Here is a 13786-nt window from a genome sequence, read left to right on the forward strand (position 1 = left end):
TGGTCAACGTCAACGGAGGAGGAGCCAACCATGTGACGCGAAGTGGCGGCCATCTTGGGAGTGTAGGAAAAGCAAAATACTACAAAAAACCCGGAAACGGCATTGATTCAAATGTTTAAATGTAAATATGAATGACATGTCAAGGATGAATATTAAGGCATTTCATTTAGAGATTTATTACAAAAAAAACGTCTTCAATTGATTTTTATTCAAGTTCACGCTTTTGTTCTCTGTAAATAAAAGTAAATTTGATTTGTGTTTGCTCAGGGTGGTCCTAATAATACAGGAACTAAAACTAAAAGATTCTAAATATATGTGGTGGTATAAGTGGCACATGTACGGCGGAATATTCCAGGCAAAGCAATAACATCTCCATGGAGACCAGCAGGAGGCGGAGCCTTCACCAAACACCTTCCATAGAGCACCTTTAACGGGTTCTGTGCGCCCTCTTGTGGTGAGTTGTGAGACTAACGTGAGCTTCAGAGCCTCTGTATAATAATTAGTTTTAGAGAGGATTATTTTGTTTCTACGAAATGATTCCATATTTTGAGTGAACTTTAGGGGCTCCTGTTTGTTATTAAGACTTAACACGTTGTATGTTTTATGCTATGACACGTGATCGTTGTTGACGTCATTTCTTCTCATTTTGAACCTTCTGTATTCGATAATATAATACATCCATGATTCAACCTAAACAGTCCCAACATGGCCGCCGTTACGTCATGACGTTACGTTCACGGATCCGCCGGTCACGTTCCGCTGCGTCCTTTGTCTTCCCGCTCACGCGCGCAGCTCTCGCGAGACCTGCGGCCGTCATGGCGGTGCTTCTTGAAACGACGATGGGAGATTTGGTGATTGACCTTTTCACGGAGGAAAGACCCAAAGGTAACGCGGACCTTTGTGCTTTTGACTCTCGTGACGTGTTAAAGTCTCTGACCTTTGGACTCGCGGCCACGGAGAGGCAGAGCAAACGGGGCTAGCAGCAGTTAGCTGTCAGAGCCACTGTCTTTACGACGTGTGTCTTTATTAAACATGAGGTTATTTAAGTGGAATAAAGTGGTTTAAATGTCGTAATATTCAGTGTCGAACTCTCTCAACTTTAACTTTACTCAATGTGTTTTGCATCTTCTGCTTCACAATGTAAGATGTTGTTTTAGAACCTTAGAATCTGAAGCTTGTGAATAATGATTATATATTAAAATGTATTAGAATAATGGAAAGAATAATGAAAGCTGCTCACGTATTATATTATATTAAGTCTGATAATAATGTGACTTTTCTTCTCTGTTCACAGCGTGTTTAAACTTTCTTAAATTATGCAAGATCAAATATTACAACTTCTGCCTCGTCCACAACGTGCAGGTAATGCCACGCCCTCCATAACGCCACGCCCTCCATAACGCCACGCCCTCCATAACGCCACGCCCTCTATAACGCCACGCCCTCTATAACGCCACGCCCTCCATAACGCCGTGTTCTCTCTGTGTTCTCTCTGTGTTCTCTCTGTGCTCTCTCTGTGTCCTCTCTGTGTCCTCTCTGTGCTCTCTCTGTGCTCTCTCTGTGCCCTCTCTGTGCCCTCTCTGTGCCCTCTCTGTGTCCTCTCTGTGTCCTCTCTGTGTCCTCTCTGTGCTCTCTCTGTGTCCTCTCTGTGCTCTCTCTGTGTCCTCTCTGTGTCCTCTCTGTGCTCTCTCTGTGTCCTCTCTGTGTCCTCTCTGTGCTCTCTCTGTGCTCTCTCTGTGTCCTCTCTGTGCTCTCTCTGTGCCCTCTCTGTGTCCTCTCTGTGTCCTCTCTGTGTCCTCTCTGTGTCCTCTCTGTGTCCTCTCTGTGTCCTCTCTGTGTCCTCTCTGTGCTCTCTCTGTGTCCTCTCTGTGCTCTCTCTGTGTCCTCTCTGTGCTCTCTCTGTGTCCTCTCTGTGTCCTCTCTGTGCTCTCTCTGTGTCCTCTCTGTGCTCTCTCTGTGTCCTCTCTGTGTCCTCTCTGTGCTCTCTCTGTGTCCTCTCTGTGCTCTCTCTGTGCTCTCTCTGTGCCCTCTCTGTGTCCTCTCTGTGCTCTCTCTGTGTCCTCTCTGTGTCCTCTCTGTGCTCTCTCTGTGTCCTCTCTGTGTCCTCTCTGTGCTCTCTCTGTGTCCTCTCTGTGTCCTCTCTGTGCTCTCTCTGTGTCCTCTCTGTGTCCTCTCTGTGCTCTCTCTGTGTCCTCTCTGTGTCCTCTCTGTGTCCTCTCTGTGTCCTCTCTGTGTCTTCTCTGTGCTCTTTTATTTAAGTGTTTTCCACATGTTCATTTTGCAGAGAAACTTCATAGTTCAGACTGGAGACCCCATGGGAACGGGCCGAGGTGGAGAGTCTGTGTTCAGGTGAGATGTTCATGTGCAGACTGAGCAGAGACTGAGCAGAGACTGAGCAGAGACTGAGCAGAGACTGAGCAGAGACTGAGCAGAGACTGAGCAGAGACTGAGCAGAGACTGAGCAGAGACTGAGCAGAGACTGTGCAGAGACTGAGCAGAGACTGTGCAGAGACTGAGCAGACTGTTCTTCTTCAGTGTTTTATGGTGGTTTGTATCCAAGTGTTACATCGCTCTCAAAACAATGGCGAAGTCAGATTTCAAGTGCTCAGGTGGATTTATTGTGTCAAAACCGAAGTGCAAAAATAGTGCAACAGTGCAAAAATATATACAGTGAGCAAAAAGGTCCAAAAATCCAAACCATATATTTACAGAGTTCCAACTATGAGTTCAACTTTAACTCTTTAACTCGTTCTCTCTTTAACTCTCTCTCTCACACTGTTTCCTTCTCTGTTGTTGGAGACAGACTCCTCCCACAGCCAAGAGCGACTCGCCTTTATTCCTCACTTGCCCCTCCCACTGAGCAAAATAACTATATAATTCAAATCCCAAATAAACTGACAATAAACTGTCGTGGCCTCTTCCTACAACATAATATATCATTAATTATATACACATGTTCAAAATAAAGCAATATAAACACATAGAATACTCGGTGTCACATGGTCAGCACCACGGCGCGAACAGCTCCATTTAAACTTCCAGGAAGTCCTGGCTCGGTTTCGACCCAACGCGACGCATCGGCGGAGCGCGGCTTCGTGACAAAACAGGAAACAATTGACGTGTGTGTGCTTAGACTTAATCTAACGCGCGCAAGCGGCACCCTTGGCGGATTAGTGACGGAGGAGTGCGGGGAAAGAAGCGTGTGTAGCGTCTGATGCGAATGAATGAAACAGAGGGAACACGGGGAGCGGGGAATGTATGAGTGTGTGTTGGAAAGTGCGCGCGGGCATGAAGGGCCCCGGGGGCATGAAGGGCCCCGGGGGCATGAAGGGCCGCGCGGCTGCTCAGCAAATAAGCGCCGACACCAGCTAAAGACGGACTGGCTCCGTCACACACCACATGACTTTATTCCAGAGGCTGACGCTTCCGCCACAGATTAGACTTTATTCTTTAGACTTTATTCTTCTATTATCCATGTCCTTCGTGTTCGCCATGTCCTTCATGTTCTCAGTGTCCTTCATGTCCTTCATGTTCTCTGTGTCCTTCATGTCCTTCATGTTCTCCGTTTCCTTCATGTCCTTCATGTTCTCTGTGTCCTTCATGTTCTCTGTGTCCTTCATGTTCTCTGTGTCCTTCATGTTCTCCGTGTCCTTCATGTTCTCCGTGTCCTTCATGTTCTCCGTGTCCTTCATGTTCTCCGTGTCCTTCATGTTCTCCGTTTCCTTCATGTCCTTCATGTTCTCTGTGTCCTTCATGTTCTCTGTGTCCTTCATGTTCTCCGTGTCCTTCATGTTCTCCGTGTCCTTCATGTTCTCCGTGTCCTTCATGTTCTCCGTGTCCTTCATGTTCTCCGTGTCCTTCATGTTCTCCGTGTCCTTCATGTTCTCCGTGTCCTTCATGTTCTCCGTGTCCTTCGTGTTCTCCGTGTCCTTCGTGTTCGCCATGTCCTTCGTGTTCGCCATGTCCTTCATGTTCTCCGTGTCCTTCGTGTTCGCCATGTCCTTCATGTTCTCTGTGTCCTTCATGTTCTCCGTTTCCTTCATGTTCTCTGTGTCCTTCATGTTCTCCGTTTCCTTCATGTCCTTCATGTTCTCCATGTCCTTCATGTTCTCTGTGTCCTTCATGTCCTTCATGTTCTCCGTTTCCTTCATGTCCTCCATGTCCTTCATGGTCTCTTTGTCTCCGTGTCCTTCACAGTAAACTCTATGGAGACCAGGCGCGCTTTTTCGATGTCGAAAAGACTCCTCGGATCAAGCACAAGAAGATGGGCACCGTGTCGATGGTGGACAATGGCAGTGGTCAGCACGGCTCACAGGTGAGGTCACGGGAGGTCAAAGGTCATCACTTCCTGCTGCAGCTGTAGACCTTGACATTTGTCCTCAGACTGCAGGAGAACAGGATTACACTTGATGACCTTTAGGCTTCAGCGGTGTCGGTGTGAGAAGGTCCTGACACATTACATTGAATGTGCTGTTTGATGTCAATAATGCTGAGCTCATGGACCAGTGCCACGCCCTCTTGTGGACAGCCACTCAGAAGGTCTCGGGGAGGTTCTGAAGGTTCTGTGTGTGCAGTTCCTCATCACGTGTGGAGAGAACCTGGATTATCTGGATGGAGTTCACACGGTGTTTGGAGAAGTGAGCGAGGGTCTGGACGTGTTGGCCAAGATCAACGAGACCTTTGTGGACAAAGACTTTGTGCCGTTCCAGGACATCAGGTGATCCTCCCTCTGAGGTCCACATGCTCAGATCTGATAAACCTAACCTACTAAACCACTTCCTTCTGTCCCAGGATAAACCACACGGTTGTCCTGGACGACCCGTTCGATGATCCGGCTGGTTTGGTGGTGCCGGATCGTTCTCCAGAGCCGACCAGAGAGCAGCTGGACGTCAGTATCATCCTGTTATTACTGCTGTTCTTAACCTCTGTGACATTAGAGTCTCCTAACAGATCCCGTCAGAACAGATCCCGTCAGATCAGATCCCGTCAGATCAGATCCCGTCAGATCAGATCCCGTCAGATCAGATCCCGTCAGATCAGATCCCGTCAGATCAGATCCCGTCAGATCAGATCCCCGTCAGATCAGATCCCCGTCAGATCAGATCCCGTCAGATCAGATCCCGTCAGATCAGATCCCCGTCAGATCAGATCCCCGTCAGATCAGATCCCCGTCAGATCAGATCCCCGTCAGATCAGATCCCCGTCAGAACAGATCCCGTCAGAACAGATCCCGTCAGATCAGATCCCGTCAGATCAGATCCCGTCAGATCAGATCCCCGTCAGATCAGATCCCCGTCAGAACAGATCCCCGTCAGATCAGATCCCCGTCAGATCAGATCCCCGTCAGAACAGATGCCCGTCAGAATAGATCCCCGTCAGAACAGATCCCCGTCAGAACAGATCCCCGTCAGATCAGATCCCCGTCAGAACAGATCCCCGTCAGATCAGATCCCCGTCAGATCAGATCCCCGTCAGATCAGATCCCCGTCAGATCAGATCCCCGTCAGATCAGATCCAGATCTTTTCCTTGGAGGACCTGCTCTGACGTTCTCAGGAGCAGTTCATGATCTAAAGTTTGTTCAGAGCGGACGAATCGGAGCGGACGAAGTGATCGAGGAGGACGATGGGAAAGCGGCCGAAGAGTTAGAAGAACGACTGAAGGAGAAAGAGGCCAAGACTCAGGCCATTCTTCTGGAGATGGTGAGACACGCTGGGTTTTGGTGGAGAACTGTGCAGGAACCTCATATTTGTACGTACTTTTACCTGAACAGTGAATACTTTTTACTTCTCCACATTTGAGGCCAAGTATCTGTACTTTTGACTCCGAGTAGAAGAAGTCACTTGGTTGAGTTATTTTGAGCACGTTGGCGGTGACGTCCTCACATAACGTACAGAACATTCACTCCCAAAATAAAGAAATGGATTCAAATTGACCCACGTCACTTTATTTAACACGTTTCTGTGAGATACTTTTTCAAACGGGTAAATCTTCAGATAAAGGACAAATATTCTGCATTATTTGTGTCTTTATATTTTAAAGCCGCTAAAGGGTCTTTTAGTTTGGCCTCTGGCTGCAGAGGGAAGTGCAGCCTCTCACCTCCTGGTCTCACCTCACTGTTGTTCTGATGATGATTACCCTACTTTCTGGACTATAAGTGCCACTGGACTATAAGTGCCACTGGACTATAAGTGCCACTGCACTATAAGTGCCACTGGACTATAAGTGCCACTGCACTATAAGTGCCACTGGACTATAAGTGCCACTGGACTATAAGTGCCACTGCACTATAAGTGCCACTGCACTATAAGTGCCACTGGACTATAAGTGCCACTGGACTATAAGTGCCACTGGACTATAAGTGCCACTGGACTATAAGTGCCACTGGACTATAAGTGCCACTGCACTATAAGTGCCACTGCACTATAAGTGCCACTGCACTATAAGTGCCACTGGACTATAAGTGCCACTGGACTATAAGTGCCACTGGACTATAAGTGCCACTGCACTATAAGTGCCACTGGACTATAAGTGCCACTGGACTATAAGTGCCACTGGACTATAAGTGCCACTGGACTATAAGTGCCACTGGACTATAAGTGCCACTGCACTATAAGTGCCACTGGACTATAAGTGGCACTGGACTATAAGTGGCACTGGACTATAAGTGGCACTGGACTATAAGTGGCACTGGACTATAAGTGCCACTGCACTATAAGTGCCACTGGACTATAAGTGCCACTGGACTATAAGTGCCACTGGACTATAAGTGGCACTGGACTATAAGTGGCACTGGACTATAAGTGGCACTGGACTATAAGTGGCACTGGACTATAAGTGGCACTGGACTATAAGTGGCACTGGACTATAAGTGGCACCCCGGCCAAAACTATGAAGAAAGGTGCGACTTACAGTCCAGAGAAGGGCAATGTGAGAAGGTTAGAAAATCATAATGTGAATACACTTGTGTTTGTCATGTTTCACCTCTGACCTCTTGACCTCTGACCTCTCTCCTTCGCTGCTCGGTGGCTTTAGGTGGGAGATCTTCCAGACGCAGACGTGAAACCTCCTGAAAACGTGCTGTTCGTGTGCAAACTCAACCCGGTCACCACCGACGAGGACCTGGAGATCATCTTCTCACGCTTCGGGACCATCAAGAGGTCCGACTGAAACGTCCCGACCCCAACTGACCCAAACTGACCGCACGACTTTAACCTCTCTCTGTTCTCTCTTTGTAGCTGTGAGATCATCAGAGACTTTAAGAGCGGAGATTCTCTTTGTTATGCTTTTATAGAATTTGAAAAGGTAAGTTCTGTCCCAAAAGAATCTAAACTTGACGACGATAAACACGCTTTTCTCAAAGAACTAAAACAGGTTAAGTGACCATTTTGGATGCAAAAAGAAGTCATTTGTATTCATAGTCTGTAAATGAGTGGACAGTGCTAGCCCGTTATTCTGACACGCCTCTGCGCCGGACACGCCCTCTGCACCGGACACGCCCTCTGCACCGGACACGCCCTCTGCACCGGACACGCCCTCTGATCCTTAAATATAACACCTGAACAGTTGGAAATGAGGCTCCTTAAAACTGTCTGCAGTATGCTAACGTTTATTAGCATAGCTATTAGCATTAGCCATCTGCTAACCTGTAACGGCTCAGTCTGGAGTGACCTCTGTAAGTCCCCTGGACCCTCCTGACCACAGGAACACTGGTCAAACAAGGTCTTTGTTTTCAGGTGTTCTGTTGTCTCCGCCCACAGTGAGCATGCAGTGTTCGTCCTCCAGAGGGCAGCAGAGTGTCACATGAATAGTTTGCGTTCACGTTCTAGAATGTGATGTCATAACCTGAGATGGAGGCGGAGCCACTTCAGTCAAGTTAAGTTCATAAATGTTGAACTCAGAGTTAAACTAGACTCTGCAGTTTAATCTGAGCTGGTCAGTCAGGTGAGGTCAGAGGTCAGTCAGGTGAGGTCAGACGTCAGGTGAGGTCAGACGTCAGGTGAGGTCAGACGTCAGTCAGGTGAGGTCAGTCAGGTGAGGTCAGTCAGGTGAGGTCAGACGTCAGTCAGGTGAGGTCAGACGTCAGTCAGGTGAGGTCAGTCAGGTGAGGTCAGACGTCAGTCAGGTGAGGTCAGACGTCAGTCAGGTGAGGTCAGTCAGGTGAGGTCAGACGTCAGTCAGGTGAGGTCAGTCAGGTGAGGTCAGTCAGGTGAGGTTAGAGGTCATCACTGGGTTGATCACGCGTGTCTCCTACAGCAGGAGGACTGTGAGAAGGCCTACTTCAAGATGGACAACGTGTTGATCGACGATCGCCGCATTCACGTGGACTTCAGCCAGTCGGTCGCAAAGATTCAGTGGAAAGGAAAAGGTTCTCCTCCTCTGCATGTTCTCCTCCTCCTCCTCTGCATGTTCTCCTCGTGTTCTCCTCGTGCTCTCCTCTGCACGTTCTCCTCGTGTTCTCCTCGTGTTCTCCTCGTGTTCTCCTCGTGCTCTCCTCTGCACGTTCTCCTCGTGTTCTCCTCGTGTTCTCCTCGTGCTCTCCTCTGCACGTTCTCCTCGTGTTCTCCTCGTGTTCTCCTCGTGTTCTCCTCGTGCTCTCCTCTGCACGTTCTCCTCGTGTTCTCCTCGTGTTCTCCTCGTGTTCTCCTCGTGCTCTCCTCTGCACGTTCTCCTCGTGTTCTCCTCGTGCTCTCCTCTGCACGTTCTCCTCGTGTTCTCGTGTTCTCCTCGTGCTCTCCTCTGCACGTTCTCCTTGTGTTCTCCTCGTGTTCTCCTCGTGCTCTCCTCTGCACGTTCTCGTGTTCTCGTGTTCTCCTCGTGCTCTCCTCTGCACGTTCTCCTCGTGTTCTCCTCGTGCTCTCCTCTGCACGTTCTCCTCGTGTTCTCCTCGTGCTCTCCTCTGCACGTTCTCCTCGTGTTCTCCTCGTGCTCTCCTCTGCACGTTCTCCTCGTGTTCTCCTCGTGTTCTCCTCGTGCTCTCCTCTGCACGTTCTCCTCGTGTTCTCCTCGTGCTCTCCTCTGCACGTTCTCCTCGTGTTCTCCTCGTGCTCTCCTCTGCACGTTCTCCTTGTGTTCTCCTCGTGTTCTCCTCGTGCTCTCCTCTGCACGTTCTCCTCGTGTTCTCGTGTTCTCCTCGTGCTCTCCTCTGCACGTTCTCCTTGTGTTCTCCTCGTGCTCTCCTCGTGCTCTCCTCTGCGTGCTCTCCTCGTGTTCTCCTCGTGCTCTCCTCTGCGTGCTCTCCTCGTGTTCTCCTCGTGCTCTCCTCTGCGTGCTCTCCTCGTGCTCTCCTCGTGTTCTCCTCGTGCTCTCCTCGTGCTCTCCTCACTCTTCCTGTGTTTTCAGGAGGGAAATACACCAAAGATGATTTTAAAGCTTATGAGAAGGATCTGGAAACTCGCTCCAAACTCGGCCTGAAGAACCAGCCCAGACACGAGTATCCTCCACCTGAGAGTACTTAAGAGTCTAAGGTGTAGTACTTAAGAGTCTAAGGCGTTGTACTTAAGAGTCTAAGGTGTAGTACTTAAGAGTCTAAGGTGTAGTACTTAAGAGTCTAAGGTGTAGTACTTAAGAGTCTGAGGCGTTGTACTTAAGAGTCTAAGGCGTAGTACTTAAGAGTCTAAGGCGTAGTACTTAAGAGTCTGAGGCGTAGTACTTAAGAGTCTAAGGCGTAGTACTTAAGAGTCTGAGGCGTAGTACTTAAGAGTCTAAGGCGTTGTACTTAAGAGTCTAAGGCGTAGTACTTAAGAGTCTAAGGCGTAGTACTTAAGAGTCTGAGGCGTAGTACTTAAGAGTCTAAGGTGTAGTATTTTAAAGTTGCAGTTGTAGTATTTTAGAGTATAAGTATTTCTGTGCAGTTTTCCCTTAACACTTTCACAGTTCAAAGTACGAGCTGCTGCTGGACGAAGACGAAGAAGACGTGAAGAAGAAGAAACATCATCATCATCGTTCTGACGAGAAGAGCAAGAAGTCCAAGAGACGACGAGTGAGTGACCGACCAGAGCAGAGCAGACTGACCAGAGCAGACTGACCAGAGCAGACTGACCAGAGCAGAGCAGACTGACCAGAGCAGACTGACCAGAGCAGACTGACCAGAGCAGACCAGACTGACCAGAGCAGACTGACCAGAGCAGACTGACCAGAGCAGAGCAGACTGACCAGAGCAGAGCAGACTGACCAGAGCAGACTGACCAGAGCAGACTGACCAGAGCAGACCAGACTGACCAGAGCAGACCAGACTGACCAGAGCAGACCAGACTGACCAGAGCAGACTGACCAGAGCAGACTGACCAGAGCAGAGCAGACTGACCAGAGCAGACTGACCAGAGCAGACTGACCAGAGCAGACTGACCAGAGCAGACCAGACTGACCAGAGCAGACTGACCAGAGCAGACCAGACTGACCAGAGCAGAGCAGACTGACCAGAGCAGACCAGACTGACCAGAGCAGACCAGACTGACCAGAGCAGACTGACCAGAGCAGACCAGACTGACCAGAGCAGAGCAGACTGACCAGAGCAGACCAGACTGACCAGAGCAGACCAGACTGACCAGAGCAGAGCAGACTGACCAGAGCAGACTGACCAGAACTGACCAGACTGACCAGAGCAGACCAGACTGACCAGAGCAGACCAGACCAGACTGACCAGAGCAGAAAACGTGCCCTGACCACAAGAGCTCATCAGAAGGAACAAGAAAGTTTGACCGCAGTTAACGGAGACTCTGTCCACAGGAGGACGGTCAGCGGGACAGAGACGGTCAGAGGGATAGAGACCGACAGCGCTCACGATCTCGCTCTCGATCCAGAGACAAACGCAGAGTTCACCATCGCCACTCGCCCAAACGTTCCAAAGAGCACGACAGGAGGCACCGCTGACCACACCCGCGCTGACCACACCCACACTCTTGTGCTTTAGATTTAGGGCGGAGCCATCATCTGAAATGTATAATGTCAAAATAAAGTGTGATATTTGGACGTGAGGAGAGTGACCATGAGTACAAACACTGACCAGAGCAGGGGTGACCAGACGGGTGTAGGTGACCAGACGGGTGTAGGTGACCAGACGGGTGTAGGTGACCAGACGGGTGTAGGTGACCAGACGTCCCATAAAGACCTTTAAAGACTTTTCACAGTTGCAGAAAGTAAAGCATGACATAGTTTGATCTGGAACTTTCCTCATGAACCGGAGCGTTTCCTCTGATAAAGAACTTCATGGAACATTCTTATGACTGTATTTCACATTTCAACTGCATGTTTACTGTGATCTAAACGTGCCACTAAATCATGTACTTCATGTACGTCACGTACTTCATGTACCTCAAGTACGTTATAGGAAGTCTGAAAAACACTTTCAGTAGAAGATCTCCTATAAATAAATAAATAAAAACTCCCATAGACAAATAAATAAATACATAAATACCATTGCATGTGATCACGACAGTAATTGCACATGAATATGTGTCACGACAGCACATGGACTGCACATGAATTCCAACAGTAATTGCACATATGACAGAATTGCACATCAGTATTAGGTTAGGTCAGTATTGCGAGTGTTCAGTACTAACAGTTTTTGTTATAAAGTCTGACAGCAGCAGGAAGGAAAGACCTACGGAACCTTTCCTTCACACAGCGAGGGTGGATCAGTCTCTCACTGAAGCTGCTCTCCAGAGCGGAAAGAGTGTCCTGCAGGGGGTGACACTCATGGTCCAGCATAGATGTGAATCTAGCCAGGACCCTCCTGTCCCCCACCTCCTGCACCGAGTCCAGAGCACAGCCCAGGACGGAGCTGGACTTCTTGATGACTCTGTCCAGCCTCTTCCTCTCCCTCTCTGTGATGCTGCTGCTCCAGCAGGCCACACCGTACAGGAGCTGATGTCACCACAGAGTCGTAGAAGGTCTTCAGGAGCGGCCCTGTCACTCCAAAAGACCTGAGTCTCCTCAGGAGGTAGAGCCAACTCTGGCTCTTCCTGTACAGTGCGTCTGTGTTATGAGTCCAGTCCAGTTTGTGGTTCAGATGAACACCCAGGTACTTGTATGAGTCCACTCTCTCAATGTCCCGTCCCTGGATGTTCACTGGTGAGGGGGCAGTGGGGTGGCGTCTGCGGAAATCCACCACCATCTCCTTGGTCTTCCCCGCGTTGATGAGGAGGTGGTTCCGCTGACACCAGTCCACAAAGTCCTGCTCCAGTCCTCTGTACTCCGCGTCATCGTCGTCCGTGATGAGTCCGATGATGGCAGAGTCGTCAGAGAACTTCTGCAGGACACAGCTGTCCGTGTCATGTCTGAAGTCTGCAGTGTAAAGGGTGAAGAGAAAGGGCGCAAGGACAGTGCCCTGGGGCGCCCCCACACTGCAGGTCCAAGTGTCAGACACACAGTTCCGGGCTCTCACAAACTGGGGTTGGTCTGTGAGGTAGTCCAGGATCCACTCTGCCAGGTCATACTCCACACCAGCCGTCTCCAGCTTGTCCCTCAGGAGCAGCGGCTGGATGGTGTTGAAGGCGCTGGAAAGATCGAAGAACAGAATCCTCACAGAGCTGCCAGGCTTTTCCAGGTGAGAGAGAGAGCGGTGCAGCAGGGAGATGACGGCGTCCTCCACTCCGATGCCAGACCGATATGCAAACTGCAGCGGGTCCATGGCTGAGCTCACGGTGGAGCGGAGGTGGTCCAGGACCAGCCGCTCCAGTGTCTTCATCAGGTGGGACGTGAGAGCCACTGGCCTGAAGCTGTTGAGGTCTTTGGGGCGCGGTGTCTTAGGCACAGGTACCAGACAGGAGGTCTTCCAGACCTGTGGTACCACCCTCAGCTTCAGGCTCATGTTGAAGACATGCTCCATAACTCCACACAGTTCATCTGCGCAGGACTTAAGGAGCCTGGGGCTGATGCCATCAGGTCCTGCTGCCTTCCTCACTTTAATCCTCTTCAGCTCACTCCTCACCTGTGCTGCTGTGACAGTCAGTGGTTGGTAGGGGGACCGTGTGCTGGGGGGATGGGTGAGTCCAGGCGAAGTGGGGAGCTGATGGTCCGGGGCAGATAAGCGAAGAGGAACAGATGCAGGGCATTGTCCAGCTGTGGAAGAGGGAGCGTGCAGCTGTGCAGGGGGAGGGGCGGGTGACCGATCAAACCTCAAGAAGTGAGCATTTAAATCATTCACCCACTGTAGATCCCCCTCTGTCTGGGCAGGGGGGATTTTGAAGCCCGAGATGGTTTTCAGGCTCCTCCACACTCCCTGAATGTTCTTCTGCTGCAGCTGCTCCTCCATCCTCCTCTTGTAGCCGGCCTCAGCCTGCCTGATCTTCCTCCTCAGCTCCTTCTGCACAGTCCTCAGCTCCTCCTTGTTCCCTGACCTGAAGGCTCTCTTCTTCTCCTTCAACAGAGCCTTCAGTTCACGGTTAATCCATGGCTTGTTGTTTGGAAAACACCGCACCGTCCGGGAGGGAACAATGTTCTCAAAACAGAAGTTGATGTAGTCCGTGATGCACTCTGTGATGGTGTTGATGTCCTCCCCATGTGGGTCATAAAGCTCAGTCCAGACAGTGGTGCTGAAGCAGTCCCTCAGAGCCTTCTCGCTCTCAGCAGACCACATCCTCACCTCACGGGACACCACAGGCTGCCTGCGCACGATGGGTTCATACACAGGCCTCAGATGTACAAGGTTGTGGTCCGAGCTGCCCAGGGGAGGGAGGGGGGAAGAAGAATAAGCCTCCTTGGTGTTGGCAAAAAACAAGTCCAATGTTCTATTATCTCTGGTGGGGCAGGTAACATACTGGGTGTATGTTGGTAGAACAGAAG

General features: G+C 50.1%; 1 protein-coding gene across 1 annotated transcript; it reads left to right on the top strand.

Annotated features, from left to right (window-relative positions):
• The first annotated feature begins 776 nt into the window (after positions 1-776).
• Positions 777-11259, top strand: ppil4 (peptidylprolyl isomerase (cyclophilin)-like 4). The gene is made up of 13 exons (XM_072436829.1): positions 777-885; positions 1295-1362; positions 2285-2349; positions 4198-4315; positions 4575-4717; positions 4792-4888; positions 5584-5700; positions 7034-7158; positions 7237-7303; positions 8255-8366; positions 9341-9431; positions 9875-9980; positions 10727-11259. The coding sequence occupies exons 1-13, from the start codon at positions 816-818 to the stop codon at positions 10868-10870; spliced, it is 1323 nt and encodes a 440-aa protein (XP_072292930.1). The 5' UTR covers positions 777-815; the 3' UTR covers positions 10871-11259.
• Positions 11260-13786: the final 2527 nt, after the last annotated feature.

Source organism: Eucyclogobius newberryi, unplaced genomic scaffold (assembly GCF_026437365.1).
Source record: "Eucyclogobius newberryi isolate DKJ021-1_F unplaced genomic scaffold, fEucNew1.0.hap1 SCAF_8, whole genome shotgun sequence".
NCBI lineage: Eukaryota > Metazoa > Chordata > Actinopteri > Gobiiformes > Gobiidae > Eucyclogobius > Eucyclogobius newberryi.